A 21,729-nucleotide genomic window follows, 5' to 3' on the forward strand; every position below is an offset into this window, starting at 1 on the left:
GTTTTATTGTTTGTATTGTCGATTTGTTGCAAATGATTGCACAGCTTTTACTTGGTCTTATTATTAGGTGAAAAAAAGAAAAGATTGCCTCTCTTTCAGTGTGCACTAGACTATAAACGCACTTTCTCTGTGTTAAACGAAGAAATCTGTGTTTTTTGCCAACAGCTTGTTGCGGTATTTTTTATGGTTTTGCTACCGGTTCCATTCAGATACTTTTACTTGCTTTACAGAAATGATACACAGAAGTAAACTAAATCACAAACAAACAAGCAATCATATTCTCATATTACAGCCTACAACACTTCTTCAACAGGTTGATGAGGATATAAAGTTAGGCTAAGTTTTAGCGAAGAGGAAACGAAACAAACAAGACTTCGATCTCTTATTACCAACAAATACTTTTCTCATACACCATCATTATCGTCTTCACACCCGTGTCAAATCTTCTATCGCAGTCATAAACCCTATCTCACTCTTTATTCTTCTCTCATTTCGAGCAATAGTAATGCAGTTGGCTAGTTTTAATAAATCTTTTTGTAGATAATGAGGCTTTAGGCAATGAAATCATGGTACTGTATGACTTATCGCAGTAAATTTAATAAATTTTGGAAAGGCTTTTCGTCATAATAAAAAGTACTGGAATATGTTTTTATGATACTTTAAGCTCTATTTTTAGCGATTTTTGCTGAGCTTTTGCGTTGCCTTCTAAAAGTGTGTGCTTGTGATGCTCAATTGTATAAAGCAATTTCAGTGTGCCTTTAATCGCAGAGAAAGATGATTCAGAATTAGTCCTTGTTTGACAATATAAAATGGACATTTATCATTTATGGTACCTTTGTTCCCATGTATGGAAGAGGTGACACTCAGCCACCATCTCATAACTAAAACCTTAACACCTCAGCTAAATAAATATCATCTAATAGGTATATGATTTATTGCTTTGTTTTCGTCCAGATTCTTGTCTTTTAACACTAGTCATTGGACTAGGTAATTTTTATCAAACAGTCAATAATTTTTAGTACTAGAGGTTTAGCTAATGAATAAATACAAAACAGACATAGGTAAAACAATCATTCACTTACCAGTACCGTGCAATAAAAAGTATTAGTACGGAGAAAACCAATCCACTAACTACTGAAACCCATCCCAGACAGTCCATCTTTTAGTCTGTATGACACCACCTGAGCTGTTAAGGCAACATTAAATAAAATCTTTAAAACAAGTAAAATTTGTATCATTTTATCAATGGCAATAAGCACCGAAACTGACCTAGTAACTCATTTTCTCAGTTTTCTGTGTCCTAAAGTCATTTTTATAAGACTTCTGATCTTTTATGTTGAAAGGACAATTTTACATAACATGGATTGAATATTGTGAATATTTATATGTATTGTTTGTTTAAAAATCATCATAATCAATATGAAAACATGAAACGCAACCAAAAACAGGATTTAAATTAAAATTAACTAATTAAATTTACAATAACTACAAACCTTTTCACGCAGATTTTAACTGCCCCATGCTCTGTGGAATTAAAGTTTTACACTAATTTGTAGAAGGTACTTTTTAAGTAAAATCTTTAAAGCAAAACCTATAAAACGGTAATACTTTGTATGATGTTAGGACTACCGCACTAAACATCACAACTAGGCCACTCGACCAAGTTGTGTAATTAAAGTTCAACTAAAAATATCATTGAGGCTTGGCACAGTTCGCCAACATTGTTACAGACTAAATCATTTTTAGCTATGGAGTTTTCTCAGCTGAGCATTCTGAGTTAATTAAACCTAAAAAAAAAAAGCAGTGTTCTCAAACTCCACGAAAGCGCTAGCTGAGATGCAGTTCGACCAACTTCCGGTCCCAAACGCTAGCTGTCACACTCCGCCGCAGAGTCTCACAGTGTCTGCTGTTCACACCTGTGTGACACAATAAGTAGGTTTTATAGATACCGACTGACCTACGACTTGCGGCTTCATTGTGCAATCTAATTATGCAAGATTTATCTAGGTGTCCTTAATTCGACCTCAAAACCTAAAGCCTAATGTATGAAGATAATAATAATTACCTTTTTGTAAACATAAAAGAACCAAAGCTACTCACACGTTTGAACAACCCGCGACAAAGTGTAAACTGTACGTATGTGCAAGTGTAAGTGATTTCACAGCCCACGACAAAATGTAAATTTTATCAAATGTACGAATGTAAGTGCATGCATATTTGCTTGTGCATGCGTTAAGGTGCGTGCATGCGCCACACTGACGTCGTGCCGAATGTGTCTTGCAATGTTCATGTTTCCTTTCTTTACCTCGCACACCCACAGACGCACACAACAAGGGCCATTGGTCAATTACCTTCAACCCTTTAATCCAATCAACAAGTAGTCGGCAAGGATAAGAGGTAGGCACCACCCCTACTGACCCCTTGTCCTACCTACAGGTGGTGAATGGACAGACCACTAACCCTCCCCTACTGTCCTGGCAGACAGGTGTGGGAGACCCCTGCTGTGTTATTCTCTTCCTAGACATCATTGACACCTCTACTAGCCAGCTGGTCACGCTTGACCTTCTGTCTATCCCATACAACACCTTTACGCTTGCACATAAGCTCCACTTTCTTGCGTAAGTGGCCTGTCGCTGGTCAACAAGCCACACTAGCCCTTCCAATGTCACCACCTGACAGTAGTCTGCAAGTCTGCATGTCATCTCTTCTGCTGTCTTAATACTCCTCGGAGCAACATTTTGCACCATTAGTCACTCTTTAAGTAAGACTTTTCCTAGCGTGCTTCAGAACAAAATACATGACCAAACATCGCCCACCCCTCTCCGCTGCTAATTCATGCAAGGGAAGTCACACCGTAATTTTTTCCCACTGCATTCAAGAGTTACCTCCCATAAACAACTGGCCACAAAATTTTAAAATAAAGATGCTCAGGAGAGTGGCAAAAGAAGCATACGACAAATTTGGTTACAAATGGACTTACAATGTGAATTTGCAAAGCACTCGAGCAGTACTCGATACGCTTCGTCCCACTTCTGTTTATTTAAGGGATGTTCAGTCTTTCTGTGTAAGTTTTTGGTCTGAATGTAACTGGGGAATATTAAATAAGTAGTAAAGTGAATTTAAATCTGAATGATTGTTAGATTTAAGGAATGTATTTTTCTATCTAACTTACTAAAACAAGTGTCTGACGATATAATTACAGCACACTACTGGAAAACATGAGTCTGCTGTAAATGAGAAATCGCTCTAGCCAGGTTCCTAACATTTACAAAAACGAAATGCTTAAACATTAAAGAAGATAAATGACATAGAAACTTCGGAGGCTTCTCTTTATTTTAAAGGAAATTGTTTCAAGAATTTTTGGAACCTTACGGCAGATTTTGATATTCTGAGCAATCATACTGTAGACACAGACAGAACTATTGAATGAAGTTTAATAATTTTATTCTGCCTTCATGGTAGTAAATTTATTATTCGACTAAAAATATATGGAACATCAACAGCCCTCGCGGAAGAGCTCTCGGTAGTTTAGTGGTTATTACTTCCCATTACACCTTTTGTTCAAATTAATAAAAAAGATCAGTCTGCGCCTACTATATTAGTACTATACGTACTATAGTACTATAGTACTATATTAGCTATAATAGAATACAGTCCTTTGGTTGAGCAAAGAGAGCTGGCCATAGAATATCTGTGATTTGGGCAGCAGACAAATTGCAGATGGAAAACGATTTGTGTCGTGGAGCGACATGTACGCGAAAACCAAAAAGGATTTCATATCATGCATTTGGTTGTGGACCACATATTTCCCTATAAATATGCACATTTTGGGAAGAAGTAAAAGTATAACAACTGTCGGTCTGTTGACGAAAACGATAAAAGGGTGTTAAGGAAAATGTGCTTGCACCTGCTTTAATACCGTATGCTTTTTGAATGTTCATGCATTATGTGTTATTGTGTATTGACGTGTTTTCATTGTTAATATGCATTTGTTGACTCAGCCCAGCTTATTCCCTTGTCCGCAAACACCCCGCCCACATAATCCCCCGACAAAAAGAAAGCGGTGAGTGGCTTGCTGGCTAGAGCTGTGGAGTGTGTAAAGTTCTGAGACTTCTTGTTTATTTGCCTTTAAACACAAGCTGTAACAGTTGCCATGCAGGTTTTACGCGCCTGTCAATTCTGGGAGGATACAAGCACGTCTGCAAGGATGATAAAAATAAAAGAGTTTTTCTTTTGCCTTTTTTTCTGCATGTCGTTTCTCTTTGTTCAGAAATATACTCTTACCTAAGATGTACGACAGAAACTTTTTCTCAAAAGTCTCGGATAAAGATAGTTATGTTAAAAAATAAAAACTACAAAGAGAGACAAACTAAAGAATTAATCAAAAAGGAAAACAAGTCATGAGCAGCTTCCATTCCAGGAAATTAAGATTCTTTTCAAACAACAGACAAAAGTGTAGGTTTGTGATGAAATTTGAGTATTCAGTCTGTTCACAGCCGTGCGAAGATGAGGAATTCAAGAAAGCTGACAACAACAAAAAACGTCCTTTTAAAGATTTTGTTTAAAAGAAGCAGACCACTGTCCTTATAAACACGGGTCATACAGTAACGGACAGAACATTGATGTTGGAGATACAGAACTTATTCTCCCTCAAAAAGTCGATTTTGTAGAATCTAGGCGCAAATACCCCAAAGCCCAGTCCTGACTTCTTGTGTACTTGGTTATTTACGACAATTATCGTTTGGAAGGAAGGACGCTCAGGCCAAGGACCTAACTCTTAGTCTTTTATTACAATAACCTCAGATCCAGAGAGTGAAAAGAGGGCTGAATATTGTTTGCTTAGAAATGTAATTGAATTTACTGAAATCCTACTGTGGTCTAAGAAAACGTCCGTTTCGTTTTCTTTTGTAAAATAGATAAGCTGCACAACGGCAAACAATTTTTTAAATATTTATTTTCGCCACCAATAATGCATCTTATAATAGGAAACACAAAACATTACAAAAAAATTGCTTTGTAGCAAAAATTCACAAGCAAAAAGTAACCTATAAACTCAGGCTCGCTTACGCCCAAAAAATTGCGTACAGTACGCAGAAAAGTTCGGAGGACCCTTCAATTTTCTTCAAATGGGGTCCCAGGGGACCCCCCTTCAAATTTGGGCGAAGAACAGATACAAAATGGGTAAGTGTTGTGTCTGACATCGTAGCCCAATCTATTGTTGTCGTCTGCTACAAGGTGAGAGTTACTTCCCTTGCACTGAGTTTTTTCCCTTACCGGGAAGAGTTCCAATAACCTATTTCCAAGATGTATACAGCGTGGTTAAAATCATCGTATCACAAACGGAAAGAAAGTGAGCACCCCAAGTACAGTGAGCATAAGCTCATCACAGATGCTTGCACACCCTTCATGGCACAGAAATCTCGCCATATATCTGACTAGACATTACAGTGCTTTGTGTGCCTGAAAGGCAGTTGAACAAAGTAGTTGATTTGTTGGTTTTTGCTCTCAACTTTGTAAAGGGACCCCTTAGAGTTAGCCTGGGACCCCTTAGAAATTTGAAGAAGGGGTCCCTGGGACCCCAAAGAATTTAGCCTTAGCAGAAGCCCTGCAGTATAAACGTTGTAATTAAAAGAAAAGGAGTACTGCAAAAATTTGTTTAGGATTGAACAGTGTGCATCTGTACAGCATTCAAAAAGAAAGGTGCACACACAAAAGAGACCGAGAAACAGAGACTGAGAAACCTGCAAAAGGAGTAAACTGTACTAAACTTCCCAGCAGCCCACAGACATGAGCACTCCCGTTTGAAGTATCAACTGACCAGTAGGAGAGATTAAATGTGTCACCAAGAAAGAAAAACACCATCACTGTCCAATAACATATGGTAACCAAATGATTACAAATGTCTCAGAAACCTTTGTATTCTTCTAAAACATACTTCTTAGTTCTCTTGACACTCTGATATATTGTTTTCATCATACCTGAGTTTTGGGCTGTACTAGTACTACAGTTACTGAGATGCATACAATCAACCCATTACCTGGAAAATAATTCAAATTGAGGTGATCTGCGTTCAGCAACAGCATAGCAAGGCTCCCTACACCTGCACCTTTTTTTCCAAGCATTTTATTTATGTTTAAAGGAAATTTTTCTTTCTCAAAGATTGATTCAATACAGATTATGCATATTTCTAATGCAGACATTCAAAAATTTTGACAGTACCCATACGTTTCATTCACAATTGACATTCCCAAACTCAGAAAATGTCCACATAAAAAATATTCACACAAGAAAAACTCTGGAAATGATATCTTAAATGACCCATCTTAATTAACACCAAAAATAACTTAAACAAAATGTTAGTCACTGAAACACTCATAAAATTCAAATTCTAAAGGCCCCTGTGGCCTAAAACAAAGAAAAACTGAAATTATGCAACCTCAGATTCGTTGCTTATTTTACAAGCGGATACAAATTTTTTTTAATCTTCACAGAAGTCGTAAACGTGAAATATTATCACCTCAAAATCTTGTATATAAGGACCTGTAGAACTCTATCTGAGTACACTGTCTACAAAGTGACTCCGTTTGCTTTGGGAACAGCACACAACTGCAACATGGTAGGTGTTTCCTTTTTTCTTTGACTTTATTAGAAGACAAGAAAACGGTAAACAATGTTACTGTCTCTGTTACTCTCCTTATCACCAACTTTGTCAGAGGGAACTTATGAAAGCGCATCTAAATAAAACGAAGAGACAAGATCACAAAATAGTTTTCCACGTTCTCGCTCTCTTTCTTTGTCTATCCTGTCTACACTGTGTACAAAATAACTACAGTGTAGGGCCATTAACCGCGGTCAGTAATCCGTGAATTGCGTTAACCTCATAGTGTGTTTCCTTTTTGAACAGTAAGCTTTTTCCCATGAAACAATGTAACAATACTTTTGCCGTGAAATCCAAATTTAGAATTCAGGACGATATAAAAACATACTTGTTTGCCTTGACTCGGCAAGGAACTAAGATCACAGATCCCCTGTCTGTATTCACACATTTAGTCATGATTTGACTATCCTTGATAGTCATAATCTGTTCCTCTACTCATCTTCCAGAAGTCTGCCATTGCTGTCCTTCTCTGTGCTTTGGTGGCTAGTGCCATGGGAGTATACCTTCTGGGAGGAGATTCAAACCTTATCGGCGTGGTGAGTTATTTACTTTTTTAGTCTCTTTTAAACTGCCCCCACCCCCATCCGACGTTCCTATCATTAGAGTAGTTTAAAAATTAGCTTCCGAAATTAATGCAGTTTTGCAAACAATAACTCTGACGATCAACATTTTGGGTGAAAGCTTAAGTCTGGGTAAAGAAACAGGTGGATTGTAAGAACGCTGAGTCTTTGACATTTCAGGGTGGAACCGGCTATGGTGGCGGCTATGGTGGCGACTACGGCAGCTACGGCGGTGCCTACGGCGGCTACGGCATCGGCTAAGGCGGCTACGGCAGAGGCTATGGTGGCGGCTATGGCCCTGGAAGTAGTGGCGGGTATATGTCTACGGCTACGGACCCGGCTACACGACAAAGGATTAAAATGCTCGCTTGAGTAATGCACTGTGTCTGCTCCAATCTAATAAATTCGGGGCTGATCAGATGTGCTTTCTTACTTGCGTTATTTATTACAGATTGCGTGGTGTGTCGTACGTCTCCTTTTAGAAAATATTAGTACATGTTCGTCAATATCAGTATTAGAGGATGTACTATATAATTATTATCCCGACAAATGAAACTTTCATATCTACGTGTATGCGAGTGTGTGTGTGTGCGCGCGCGTGCTATGCTTAGGTATGTTTTAAAGAAAGGAGAATTGAGAAAGAGGGAAAGAGAGAGACAATGATTGCCATTGACAATTCTTTATCAAAGAGAGGTAAAGTAAGCGGTGAGATCTGTGTTTAATGCCTCCTTTTCTCATATTTTTATTTGTGTACTGCGTATGATGTATGTACTGTATGTACTGTGTGCTCTATGGGAAGCTCGATAAGAAAGCACAAAAATACCACAACATATAACCGCTAAACAAATACATGTTCACTCATGGCTCACACAGCTCCATTCATTTGGCAAGTACAAATAACAATATCCTGATGTGATGCAGTCCTCTTAACTCAGAGAACAACGAGTTCTTCTGCCGAATGTCTACTTATCCCGGGTAGCCTAATGACTGGTCACGTAGTCCTATGTCCTCTCACACACACACACAACCAGCATCTTTCAACCAATCTACTAGCAAGCTCCGACAAGAGTAAGACCACAACCTACCTGATCAGCGATTAGCCTTAGCCCTACCTACAGATGACGGGGTGGAGAAGAAGACTAATTCAGGTGTGCCAGGTGTGATCAGATGAGTTTTATTGTTTGTAATGTCGATTTGTTGCAAATGATTGCACAGCTTTTACTTGGTCGTTATTATTAGTTGAAAAAAGAAGAGACTGCCTCTCTTTCTGTGTGCACTAGACTATAAACGCACTTTCTCTGTCTTAAACGAAGAAATCTGTGGGGTTTTTTTTTTTTTTCCAACAGCTTGTTGCGGTATTTTTTATGGTTTTGATACCGGTTCAATTCAGATTCTTTTACTAGCTTTACAGAAATGATACTCAGAAGTAAACTAAATCACAACCAACCATACAATCATATTCTCATATAACAGACTGCAACACTTCTTCAACAGGTTGATGAGGATATAAAGTTAGGCTAAGTTTTAGCGAAGAGGAAACGAAACAAACAAGACTTCGATCTAATATCTATGTGACGTTTTTCTCATTACCACCAAATACTTTTGTCATACACCATCATTATCGTCTTCACACCCGTGTCAAATCTTCTATCGCAGTCATAAACCCTCTCTCACTCTTTATTCTTCTCCCATTTCGAGCAATAGTAATGCAATTGGCTAGTTTTCATAAATCTTTTCGTAGATGAGGATTTAGGCAATGAAATCAGCTGTAAATGAATTTTTCTAGGCCCTTTTTTATTTCTCTTCCATATCGCCAGCAAGAAGCAACTGTAGTCTGTATGAGCATATTTTTTGAAAAAAATTACTTGTGCATAGGATGTCTTTAAGTTCATGGACAGTGCTAAAGTCAAAGAAATGGTTTTGCGAGCCTCTAGGTTTCTAACATCCATTGCTCGACGACACAAATAGCTTTTCATCACAAACCTGCCCTGCCCAAAATATATACATGCAATGACTAAATCTCTTCTTTCTGCCAAGCCAGAATACCAGCTAAAAAATTGCATTGGTACTGAATAGTTTATTAAACATCACAAAAAATATCTGATCACAAAGAAGACAATACGTGTCTTCCAAAATATTTAAAAACTGACTTTTCAGTATAAAATATTTCAATAGAATCAATGGTGATACTATCCTAATATTGTCACTAGAAGATCACAAGGCACCAACGCGCCACAGACAATGTACGACTGGTGAAGTAACTTTGTTCCAAACAGAGGTGACGATCTACTTCCTGGCTTCCAATCGTATCCACAGCGTATCCTGGGGCTTCAGAATCGGGCTTTTCGCCATCTTAGGCGGATGCTGAAACACAGTACAACACTATTTGAATCAGAGTGATTTGCCTTGCTCTTCATGCTACAAACACCCACATCTTTATTAAAATGACTATTATTTTAAGTACATGCCCCGCAGGCGACACACACGGTCCATGCGGGCGAACAGTTGCCCGCGGGCAGCGTGTTGTCTACCCCTGATATAGACACACCCAGTCTATATTCTTATCAAATATTTTCACACACAAACTCTCCCTTATGATACCTTGCCTAAAGTTTTATAAAAAAAATATTTATAACCCAAACCCTTTTATTTAATAAATATGTATGTCAACTAATACAAATGATTCGATTTTATTTTGCATTAAGTTCCAGTCCATTGGTGTCAATGCTTTCTCAAAGTCCAGACTGAAAGACAATCTTTTTCAGTTAATGGTATTAAAGTCCTGTTGGGATGCATGATAAAAAGTGTTATCTTAAAGACAATCCCATAAAGCACAAAAAATATCTTCCCCCCCAACCACATACGCAAAATCTAAAAAGTGCCACCTACTATTCAGAGGAAAAGTGAATGTAGAAAAAAATTGTCTTCCCCTACCTCCCTCCCCCTCCCACCAAAAAAATATTCTGTGTGCAAAAGAGCGAGAGGGAAGATTGTACAGTTATCTGGTCAGAACACAGTATTCTGTTGTACATCTTTTACTAATAATTATTATGGTTAAACTAAACAATCGTATGTCTCTGTGTGTGTATATATATATACACATGCTACAAAAGGTATGGTGAATTATGCTGGTGTTCTACCTTTAAAAGTCGTAAAATTCAAATATTCTGTGCCTTATATTTTTCTGTGTAAGTGCGTCTCAAAGCCGTGAATCAGAAGCCCCTGAACTGTAGTCATGGTAGTTCCCCGCCCCCACTGCTGACGAGGAGTCTAGCACACCACCATGTTGCTTTAGTCTGTTGAACCGCTGGACGTTCAGCAGAGCTAGATCTTCTGTGACGGGAATTTTGGATCCGTTAAGGTGCTGACGTTCTTTTAGAACTTTCTTGCTGTAAATTTTCTAGTGAATGGCTTTGGTGTACTCTTTAACGATTTCCTGACTCTAACAGTGTTTGCTAGTTCTCCCTCAACTGCTATAGCCTCCCCTTTTATATCTCAGTTCTGTCACTCTGGCTTTCCCACTCCTCGATGTCTATTGTCGATCTGCCAAAGAAATTTGCAAGCCGTTTTTTCCTTTCGTTGCCTTCTGTTATTTTTGGGAACACCGTCAGGTTTCCTACAAAGTGTTTATAAACAAATATCTTCTAAATGGGGCCTTGTGCAAGAATGCGTCAGGCCACCTTTTCCAGCATCCTGCTATTTAATACGTTTGTTAAACAATGCATAGTTTGCATTCTGAATATTACACTTAACTTCCTTTTTTTAAATAAACATTAAGCCTTTCAGTAATCTTGTTTGCAGCAAACAACATCTGTGTTGTACTCACCGACGCCTTAGGGAACGAACGGGAGAGAACTGTCGCAGCAAGGCAGCGATGGCCATCTTCATCTCGACTAACACTAGCCTCATCCCAATACAGTTTCTGGGGCCGTAGCCGAACGGCAGGAAGCTGAACGGATGCGAGAAGCTCTGCCTCCGGTGTATGCCTGGAAACAAGTTACACAAAAGACTTAAGTTAGCAATTTTCGGACTTTGTTTGAAGAGTGAAAGATGAAGACAACGAGACTATGCCAGATGAACTGTACCTGATAGGACAAAAATCTCAATATCTAATGAGATTGGAAAAATGTGTATAATCTCTGGAAAGTTCTTCAGAGCTTTCTGCATGGGCCAGTGCTTCACTGAAGACGGGCTTCACTAGACCAAAATCGCTATGAAAGCTTGCTAGGCCAGAATAAATGTGTGGAATTTCACACACAAAAAAAAAACTTTGCTGTGTCCGGATGTGAAGCCATTTATTTACTTGCTCGTTTTGACTATAAACATGAAGCTGATATCTATGAAAAAGATGAGATTGTATGAAGAGTTTTCACTCTTTTATTTCACCACATCAACAAACCTCGACCGCAATGTTTATTTTCGGTTTTATTTTGACTTCTTTCACACAGATACCAACATCATAGAAACATTTGCTGGCTCACCTCTCTGGGATGAAGTCATAGGGTCGCCAGTGTGGATCAGTGTGAATGTGAACGTCGGGAAGACAATGTGCATTCCCTTTGGCACGTGGACGTCACCGAGTCTTGTCCTCAACACATTCTCTCTCGAGCCTGGAACACAGTGGTAAAAAAAGATGGCCTCGAATTTCCACGACAAAGGACTACTTAAGATATGTTCCTTGTGCAATGTGCCCTGGCAAATAAATTCTTTTTCTGTTTTTGTTTTAGGACAGAGGAGATGTGCAACTATGAAAATAAATCTTTGTACTTCATGCTACGACATCTTCCTAAAATATCTCACCATCAATCCTAATTACAAAATAATCTGACGACGACGAGGACTTTACCCATAAACAAAGCGCCACAACATTCCTCATTTACTTTTCTATTTTTGGGCAACGTCAAGTGATGCAAAGAAGACGCTTCAGACAAAAACTTACGTGACACCAGGAGGGTACAAGCGCATGGTCTCATTTAAACACATCTCCAGGTACGTCAGCTCTTGGACAGTCTGATAGTCCACTTCCTTCTGCAACATTAACAGCTTGTGTCAAGAGTCATACCCTCATTCAAACATGCCTTTCTCGGCATTTGTCCTACGCTAGTACAAATTTCTTTGAACTTTAAATGTCAGAACTTCACAAGTCAATATCTTGGAATCCACTCATACAGTTTTCCAAGTGTTGTCTGTCGCTCTCTCTCTCTCTTACGCACGCACTCTGCTTTGTCATCTAGGGCAAGCGTGACAAAGCCTACACAAATCTTACATAGACCCACGTGACATGGAGGCCCCACCTTGCCCAGCTTTTCATCCAGCTCCTCCTGAACCTTCTGCAGACACTCGGGGTGGTTGGCCAGCTCAAACAGCAGGAATGCCATCATCAACGCCGTGTTTTCGTAGCCGGCGACGAGAAAGATGAAACTATTGGCCTCGATCTCGCTTTCTGTCAGACCTGAAGGACAGAACAGCCGTTTAATGTTCGTTTCTGTGTCAGTTCGCAAGCGAAAGCCTGAGATAGAGGTGGGGAGAGCACGAAGACCTTTGTTGTATGTCGTGAGAGAGGAGACGGTCAAATAGTGACGAGGGAGAGGATCAGAAGATATGGGCAGCGCCCTCACGTAAATCTGCCTCGAGAAGAGTGAGGTGTCAAACACCTCAGCCCCCAACGACCTAAAAAGGTTAGAGGATGACCTTTTGACCACATGGTGGCTCCCAGAGCAATAAATCTGAACCTGCTTTAGTAAAATTGTGGAATTTTCGTTTGTGGAAAATGCGTTGAATTGAGAACCACACAAGCACGACGGGTACATTGGTAGCCCACCACACAAATACACACGCTCAAAAAGCGAAAGCACAAGTTGACCTTTCCGTGTCCATCCTGCAGACGTCCTCAGTTCCTTACTGTGGTCAATCTCCGGGTCCACCTCCGTCTCCTTGTCACCTTCGTTCTCCGCCTCCAGCATCAACTGCAGTATGTCCGGGTAAGTCTGCACACGCATGTCACCAAAACTTTCTTCACCTTTGGGTGAGCATGACCCATGTTAATGCTACTGAAACCGTCTTCCAACTTGCCTTCAAAAATCTATCTTTTTCTGTCCATTCCGTCCACCACAGCCGCGCCAAATTTATTTTTCAACCAGTCACCACGAGCATGTTAATGTTACTGCTGTGACGAGGACGATGACTAACTAGTATAGTGGTGTTGACTACTGCCAACATGAGACACAAAACACACATCGACAGACACGCTACGGCACGTTACCTCTGTCCCTTGCCGTCGCTCCTTGATCGCTCTTCGGATGAGGTTCATCAGAGTCGTAACATCTTTCTCGGGAGCGATGGCGATACCTAAGCGTCGCAACAACGGGGTGAACTTCGGAAACAAGACTGCGGAATAAACGAAATGTTAAGAAAATATGGGTGCGACATTACCGAAAGTATTTCGCACAATCCAGGCAACATCTCTAATGAAGCCGATTCCTAATTTACGCAAGTGAAAGGTTCTTTCGAGTAAATTTCAAAGCTAGCCTCTCGCACAGAAAGATTTCGATATGTAGATAAGATGCCTCTCGACACATGCATATGGATGTGAACTTATCTACTCACAAAGCACGGTGAACATCCACGAAGGAACGCTTCTGATCCTCTGTATGAGCGCCAAGAACGGGTCTCCCGGCGTCTTGAGAGAATCCACCTCAATGCCAAACGCAGTACCCGCTATAACGTCCATGCTGAATGAGTTGCACAATCTGAAACCATACACACGATTAATGGTTTGTCACATCTTAATTAAAACAATATAAAATATTCCGACTTTTGCTACTTAATTCTTTGTACTTTTTGTATAGAAATAGTGTTTTTCCTCAAAGCTAGGACCCCACAAACAACTGAATAGCTTTTCTTACAACAATGCATCCACTTCTTCGCCGGTACCCGCTTTTCTTCCCGGCGTTTTCGACAAGGTTGTTACAGCAACGCTTCATGACTGGCATCATCTGCCAGACAAAAAAATATCTTTTGTCACCACCCATTCTGTCCTTATTCCATCTCAAAGTCATGCTGCTGCTATGCGATCTCAATGATCTCAAAGTCACACAGTCGTCATGCAAACACTGTCATAACGCTCTCTTAAAGCTACGTTGTCGTCGCCCCCAACTCAAAAGCCACAGTCGTCGCTACCTTAAATTTACAGTCCCCATGCGACTCCAAATCACACTGTTGTTACATGATCTTCTTATACATATACTCAAGATGATGTTACAGGAAGGCCAAATTTATGAACATCAACACCAGTCTACAAACGTGCATGACTTACTTTTTCAGTTTGCTCGTGCTGAAAGACGGGCTGAGCAAACTACGCACGTGCTTCCAGTGATCATCCTGCAGCATCGTCAGCATTTCATTCCAAGGTTTGTAGTCTGCCAGCGGTGTGTACTAGACATGGCGTCATAAAGGCAAGATTCTTAGCAACGAAATTCACAATGCTGTGACAATATGATAAACTGATTTTGTTATACTACACTGATTTTCTCTCTCTCTCTATCTCTGTTTTGCGTACTTATGAGTAGATACAGGAGGACATGTATCTGGTGCAAAGGACTAAAAAAACATGATCATCTAGGAAAGAAAAGAGGCCATACTGACAAAGAGATCGGTCATAAGAGAACTACTGCGTAAAAACACAGCAAATGTACCTGGCGGTTAGGAAAAGCGTTGAACTTCTTCACCATAATCTCACGCAAAAGCTCGACGTCGGTAACCACCAAGAAAGGCGGGTTCTGTAGACTCTGCGGATGACAGCAAATAAGAATTGTGGGCTTTTCCTTTAGGACTTAAAAAGCACAGAAAATGGGCGTCTGAAATATCTGCCCTTTTAAAAACAAAAACTATGAATGTCGAGAAAGGAAGGTGGGGAAGCGGCGAAACCTCAGGAAAATGGGTGATAGACAAAAAGGTAATATGTCACGTGATGATAAATCCGGAAATTAAAATGCGACAATAGACGGGAAAAAAAGACAGAAGAAAAGACTAAAAGATATAGCGATAAAAAAAACTAGTTAAAGAGCTGGGTAAGTCGATGCCCTAGGACAACATGAGTTCAAGGAAAAGCGTCTTGTTTCCGAAGTTATAACCCAGTGTACAGACCACGCAGATGCCGATTTTCCGCTGAAGCCGTAGTTATAAGGGTGTTGCAAAAGATGCCCTGGGGTTAAGAAAGTGTTCGTGGGATCTAGCAATTAAATTGTAACTACGGAAACAAGACGCTTTTCCTTGAGGTCCAGACATTACCCTAGGGAAATTAATTGGAGAAAACAAAGGCAGACGGACGAAGGGACAAACCGAATAGCAAATATTCAAAGAGCAAAGAATGACAAAACAATAGGCTATAAGGGGAGATAACAGACATGTGGATGCATAGTATGGTGGATAACACAGAAAAAGGTGGGAAATATAATACTTAGTTTTAATATAGTGTTTACTAATTACTACAGACAAAAACCAACTACAAATGTAACATTTTAGTTCCATAAGACCCACTTAATAACTACTAATTACTAACGCATTGTAGGTAGCTTTTTTGATGATGTACATTAAAGAATTTATCCACCAATGCATATATTCGCTTCGAGGTTTTTTTCGAGGGTAAGGGGTGGGTGGGAGGAGAGTGAACAATAACAAAAAAAAAAAGTCTAAGAAACAGCGTGACTACAAGTACTATCTGCTGTCGCCCCAGGAGATGACCCCACAGCGGGTTACATCTTTCATCAAAGCAAGTGCATTATGCTAATTAATGTGCATAATAAGGGATAAATGTTACTAAAACCACCCCTGCAGCTTTCATTGCCGACCTGTAATATTCAAGGACAAGTTTGTTGTGCTATTTTTAAACCAGGGTGACGAATGTGCAAACAGAGGTTAAATGTCCCGAATAGCATCCTGTTGAGTCTCGTCAAGGACTGGGCGTTGCTGTTTTCATTGTGTGTAGCGGGGTGAGCTGGATGACTCCACTGTTTACCTTTCAACGTGGTGACAAGCAGGATGGCTGATGCTGTTAGGATGTTTGATCTTTGAGCCATACGTCTCAACATCAACTTGGACAAACAAACTAATCATGGAAAGAAACCGAAATAATCGGTACAAGTTGTGTTGTGTTGTGCTTTATTCGCAGGCTCCTGCCCTGACTATTTCTCTGAACTTCTCTTCCTCTACATCCCAGCCAGACAACTACACTCTTCGTCTGATGACCGTATGCTTAACCACATAAGGTCACAGAAGTTACTGTGCTGCAAAACAGTGGAACTCTCTTCCCTTCCAAATCCGTCACCTACCTATTATAGAATCCTTTAAATGCACTAAAAAGACATCGGTTCCATTTTCATTATTTCTAACAACAATCCCCATACTGCTAGTCCACCTTCTAACCCTTTTTCGTTATTTTTTCCCCGTCTATTAACTAGTCTGCCTGCTTGTCTTCCTCTGAAGATTCACGAAACACTCAATCCTTACTGTTTGTTCCGTGATTCCTCTTTGCGTCTTGTCTTTTATACTAGTCTGCACGGTTGTTTATCCTACCGTCCACCGTCCTTCCTATGCTGCCCATGCCTCGGTCACAAGCAGTGAGAGCATGCTTCTTCATGGGTGTGATCGTGCGCTATATAAATCACACGTTTATTATTATTATTAAACGCACACCCATTTCCCTGTCTGCTAAAGGTGCTGCTTACCCATAGACATTTCCATATTCCTTTTGCCAGTCCGTAAAGCACTGTTGTGGACCCTGAAACAAAAAACACCTTTGAAACTCCGAGATTTAAGTTTTTAACCACAGCTTTAGTATACTTGTGCCATTTTAAAAATATGCCCTATGAAATTGGATTACACCATGTTAAACTAGTCTCCTATGACTTCATGCGATGTTATCAGGGCCGGCATCGTCTTTATAAGCATTCGCCACCATTTGTCATCCTGACCGAGAAAAGCACAAGAAGCTTTTTCTTTAAGAGACTGAAAGATGTGTGATAAATCCTCTTGGCTTGAAATCTAATAAGGCTTTATGATTGTCAAACAGAAACATGCACCAGTATGGAATGAGACTGGATCGATTTGGAAGAAAAGAAGACAGAGAGAGATGGGGAATGGTGTTTAATCAGGATCTAGCTACTCAGGTGAGATCTGCAACTGGACACCTAATGCATATTGCAATGGTGACACGCTTAATCGTTGTGCCATAAGACCATCCCAAGAAAGAAAACGAGAACAGGAAAAAAGAACGCAATAACAGGACAATACCTTTTTAAGAATCTCATCCAAATTTCCGAGTAAGAAACCAGGCTTTGGACCTCTGATGCCCATTTTCTGAAAGGTCTGGTGAAGACGCTTTTGTGATATCCTGAGCATTAAAAATGCATTGTCAACTTGAGTAAGTAAATAAAAAGATGGTAATAATGCTGGTAATAAGCAAAATATTCTTTTTAAATATTGTAGATGATAAAATTCTAGAAAATATTCACTTATGAGAAACTGTATGACTTATTGCACTAAATACTATAAATATATTTAGATGAAAGTCTCTTTAAAGCAGCCGTAACTGTGACCATATTTGTTGTTCCATCTTAACTTTAATTTACAGTTGTTGAAAGCCTTCACTTTATTAGCTAGATTTAATTACAAGAAATAGAAGAAAATTCTTAAGCACACTCTGGTAACAGGAGCAGCTAAACTTCTGAATTATAATTTTTCTGATGTTTGGTTTCAGTAAGCAATGTTGAATGGTCACAAGCTCAGTGAGAATAAAGCCGACCAGTGTACAAATGGTGATTGTTTCACTTGACATTTAAAAATTAGAATACATGGCAGGCTATTTCAATAAATGAAATATATGTTTGTGTACTCACAAGGTAATCCAGTTTTACCTGGCATTTATTGTTGCTTTGGAACATACCAAGCTAACATCAAATGCACTGTATTTTTTTTTTATATACATAAACAGTGTTTGTGTGAACAGGAAAGGTGAGGTTTTTTCCCTTTTGAGTGGAACATTACATATTTCTCAGGTTACATGCAAAATGTAATTAATGCACAGAAGAGTAAACAGAATGTCCTCAAATTAACATGAAAATGAATCGTCAATATTTTTTAACTTGCAAATTACTGATTTCTTGTACTAATTTTTTAATTTCATAGTGCTGGTACATTTTGCTGCAGTTTTCAAATACCCATTATCTTCACTGCTCTGAGACTTAAATGCGTAGAATTAACTCAAACACTTGATTTGCTGTTTTTTTTCTAATATGAATTAAAATATTTTCTTACTCCAGCTCCTCAGAATCTGATGCACACTTTAAAAGAGTGTGCTTGTGCTCATTCATGTATATGTATGTAAAGCAATTGGTGGTAAGGAAAGATGATGTATAAATGAATAATATTTAACACACTCAAGATAGGACAAATGGTGGCTAGATAGCAGAATTACAAAATCACATAACAGTTCAAATATAAAAATCTCATTAAAAATTCAACTTTGTAATGTCATAAATCTCCAAAAATATACACCTTAATCATATATAATTTTAGTTCTCCTACTGACTGTAACCTTGACAACAGGTATATCTATGTACATTACTGATATCAGTATTTCTGACCTCTTCCTGTGTTTGGTGATGTTTGTGTGCCTATATCTTGAGAATTGAGGGCAGTTATGCAATCTTTTTCTAAGCTCAGCTCAGTCATTAGATAAAATTGTTGTGCACTTGTAGACATTACATGAGATTTATCTCTATGGTCTTTATGCTAGAATGATTTTTTTTTTAATTCTGCTGTTCAGGAACATTTTGGACACATTTAAGTTGTATAATTGTTCTTTAACACAATGAATAGAGTTTTTTATCATGTTGTTGTTATGTATTCCTCATTTAATCAGTCAAAATCTGTTTAAGACAAAGCTCCTCTATGTAAGATAATCTGTAGGTGATGACAGTCTTGCACTGTATTCTAGCTCTGATTGCATAGCAGCTTTGAATCGTTGGAAGAAATAGGAACGTGAAAATAAAGATCTGAAATGGTTTCCAATTTAAAATGAAGATCCTTTATATACCTTTGTTCACATATAAGCAAGAGGTGACAGCCACCACATCATAACTAAAGTTTTAACATCTCAGCTAATGCAATAAGTATCATTTTATCAGGTTTATATTTATTGTTTTCTTGTTTAGATTCTTACCTCTTAACCAGTCATTAGAATGGTTTCTTAATCACTTTTACTACCAAAGGTTGATGTAACGAATACAAGAGGTAAAACAATCATTCACTTACCAGTACCATCCAATAAAAAGTGTAAGTGAAGTGACAACCAAACCAGCAATTGCTGAAACCCATCCTAGACACTCCATCTTTTAGTCTGTATGAAGCTCCTGTGTTATTAAGCAACAGTTTTAAAAATCTTTAAAATAAATAAAAGTATTAACACTTATAAACAGCAATAAGCAGCGCCGATAACCTAGTATTACCATCTAATTCATTTCCTTAGTTTTCTATGTAGTAAAGTATCGTATTTATAAGATTTGAGATCTTTCATCTTGACAGTACAGCTTCACAAATAATTAAACATTGTGAATATGCATTGTTTAAAAATCATTAAAATCAATATGAAGACTTGAAATACAATTTTTTTTAAAAAACAGTATTCATCCAGACTTTAACTGCGTCATTCTCTGTGCATTTAAAACTTAGCACTGATTGTAGGTGGCATATTTTTTTTATCTTTAATGGTGATACTATGCAGGGAATGAGAACTACCCCTTATCACAAACTAGACCACTCGACTGGGCCATTCAACAAAAATAGCATTGAGGCTTGGCACAGTTCTCCAACATACAGACTCAATAACTTTAACTATGGACTCTTCTCAGCTGAGCATTTTAAGTTAATAAAACCAGTATATTAAGAGTATTACCTCGGAAAGCAGTGCTCTTAAACTCCACCAAAGCGCTAGCTGAGACGCGGTTCGACCAACTTCCGGTCCCAAACGCTAGCTGTCACACTCCGCCTCAGAATCTCAAGCTCGCGACACAGCGTCTGCTGTTCAGCGCGGGCACCTGTGTGACACAGTTAGCAGGTTTTAAAGATATCGACTGACCTACTTAAGAGTTGCGGCTGAGTTGTGCAATCTGCTCGTGCAATGTTTATCTAAGGAACATTGCTCTGTTTCTTGTGTGATCCTTGACTCTCTGGCACGTACAATTTCTTGCACTTGAGAGAGCCTGACAACTCTTAAGAGACCACCTGCTGTACTTGTACACACCTCAAGAGGCTGCAGCAAAGTACACGCAGACGATTAAGACAGTAAAACTAATATGTTATAATGATCCTAAATTTTAAGTAAGCGAGACAGTGGTCATAACATTTGAGCATTATTTTTGTGAACATGCATCTGCGCTCGCTCGCACACATGCACCTTCAGGTACACGCACGCACGTAAGTCGTTGTAACTTATAATCTTAATTAATATTACAAAACTAATTAGGTATGAAACAGGACAGTGACCGAAGCCTAGACTATGAAAAATAGGGCAGAAACCTGTACAGTATGAAAATGGACGTCATCAACCGACATTTTGCCATTTTCCAATGACCAAACGCGGTGACCACGTACTGTTGTGTATTTTTCGCTCTTCTTATGGCTATAATCTCTTCCAGGTAACACGTACGTGCACATGTACGCGCCAGAATGCACATGAATACAGATATCATCCAGTTAAATTCGGGCCTTTTGTACAGTGTACACTTTGTCGTGGGTTATGCATTCAGCTACACTTGTGCATATACATATAGTTTACACTTCGTCGTAGATTCTTCATACATGGACGTAGCTGTGGTTCTTTTATTTATTTGAAAATAATAATAATTATCGTCCCTGACGTAATGCTCCATTTTTCCTTAGTCTAATATATAGTCCCATAAGTGGTCGCTAGGTCACGGACAATACATGAACGGTCTGTGATGAGGTCATTATGTATCCTGACAGTGTTAAATAATAATATACAGGTAGTCCTCGGGTTACGACGGTCTCGAGTTACGTCGTTTCGTGGTTACGACACTCATTCCGACTTACGAGGTCAGTGCATCAAAGCAAAGGAAGGCCATCACCATGGAGGTGAAGGTGGATATCATAAGGCAGGGGTGGGCAAACTTTTTTGTTGCGAGGGCCGCATTGCTGGGTCATGACTAGTCCGAGGGCCGCACCTTGTAATTGAATACAAAAACGACGTAAAATCGCCAAATTGTAAACACACGCATTTATTTAATAATGAGCACATGAAATATGTAACACTGTAGGAATAAATATAAAACCAGAATGAACAATTAAGCACACACAATTTAATGAGAAAATGTTTTTGAATACAATTTTGCTGAACAATTCTTTTAAATTTGGCTCAAAATTACTGGTAGATACTCTCATAACTGACTGCAAGCTTGCATCTGAAAGCAAAGACCTGTTCTTTGACTTGTTTAT

General features: G+C 39.0%; 1 protein-coding gene and 1 long non-coding RNA gene across 2 annotated transcripts; one reads left to right on the top strand and one right to left on the bottom strand.

Moving 5' to 3' along the window:
- Positions 1–6,572: 6,572 nt before the first annotated feature.
- On the top strand, positions 6,573–7,638 carry LOC112560081. Its single transcript, XR_003098471.1, has 3 exons — positions 6,573–6,616; positions 7,105–7,194; positions 7,399–7,638. It is a non-coding gene; the product is annotated as an uncharacterized LOC112560081 (long non-coding RNA).
- A 1,805-nt stretch (positions 7,639–9,443) lies between these two features.
- Positions 9,444–20,326, bottom strand: LOC112559592 (cytochrome P450 3A5-like). The gene is made up of 16 exons (XM_025230924.1): positions 20,171–20,326; positions 19,531–19,628; positions 17,509–17,608; positions 16,944–16,996; positions 15,935–15,977; positions 14,913–15,005; positions 14,534–14,652; positions 13,825–13,967; positions 13,481–13,605; positions 13,082–13,205; positions 12,513–12,670; positions 12,158–12,246; positions 12,019–12,026; positions 11,700–11,828; positions 11,045–11,204; positions 9,444–9,582 (listed from the first exon to the last, which is right to left on the bottom strand). The coding sequence occupies exons 2-16, from the start codon at positions 19,605–19,607 to the stop codon at positions 9,549–9,551; spliced, it is 1,455 nt and encodes a 484-aa protein (XP_025086709.1). The 5' UTR covers positions 19,608–19,628; positions 20,171–20,326; the 3' UTR covers positions 9,444–9,548.
- Between the last annotated feature and the right edge of the window lie 1,403 nt (positions 20,327–21,729).

Source organism: Pomacea canaliculata, linkage group LG3 (assembly GCF_003073045.1).
Source record: "Pomacea canaliculata isolate SZHN2017 linkage group LG3, ASM307304v1, whole genome shotgun sequence".
Classification (NCBI taxonomy): domain Eukaryota; kingdom Metazoa; phylum Mollusca; class Gastropoda; order Architaenioglossa; family Ampullariidae; genus Pomacea; species Pomacea canaliculata.

What these genes read in the sequence shown, in the direction of transcription:
- LOC112559592 (XM_025230924.1), bottom strand. Translation starts at nt 19,607, where the DNA reads ATGGAGTGTCTAGGATGGGTTTCAGCAATTGCTGGTTTGGTTGTCACT. An exon ending in GAATATGGAAATGTCTATGG is followed by an intron (nt 15,978 to 16,943) that starts GTAAGCAGCACC and finishes CTTTGATGAAAG; the next exon opens with ATGTAACCCGCTGTGGGGTC. An exon ending in GTGGATGTTCACCGTGCTTT is followed by an intron (nt 13,606 to 13,824) that starts GTGAGTAGATAA and finishes TTTATTCCGCAG; the next exon opens with TCTTGTTTCCGAAGTTCACC.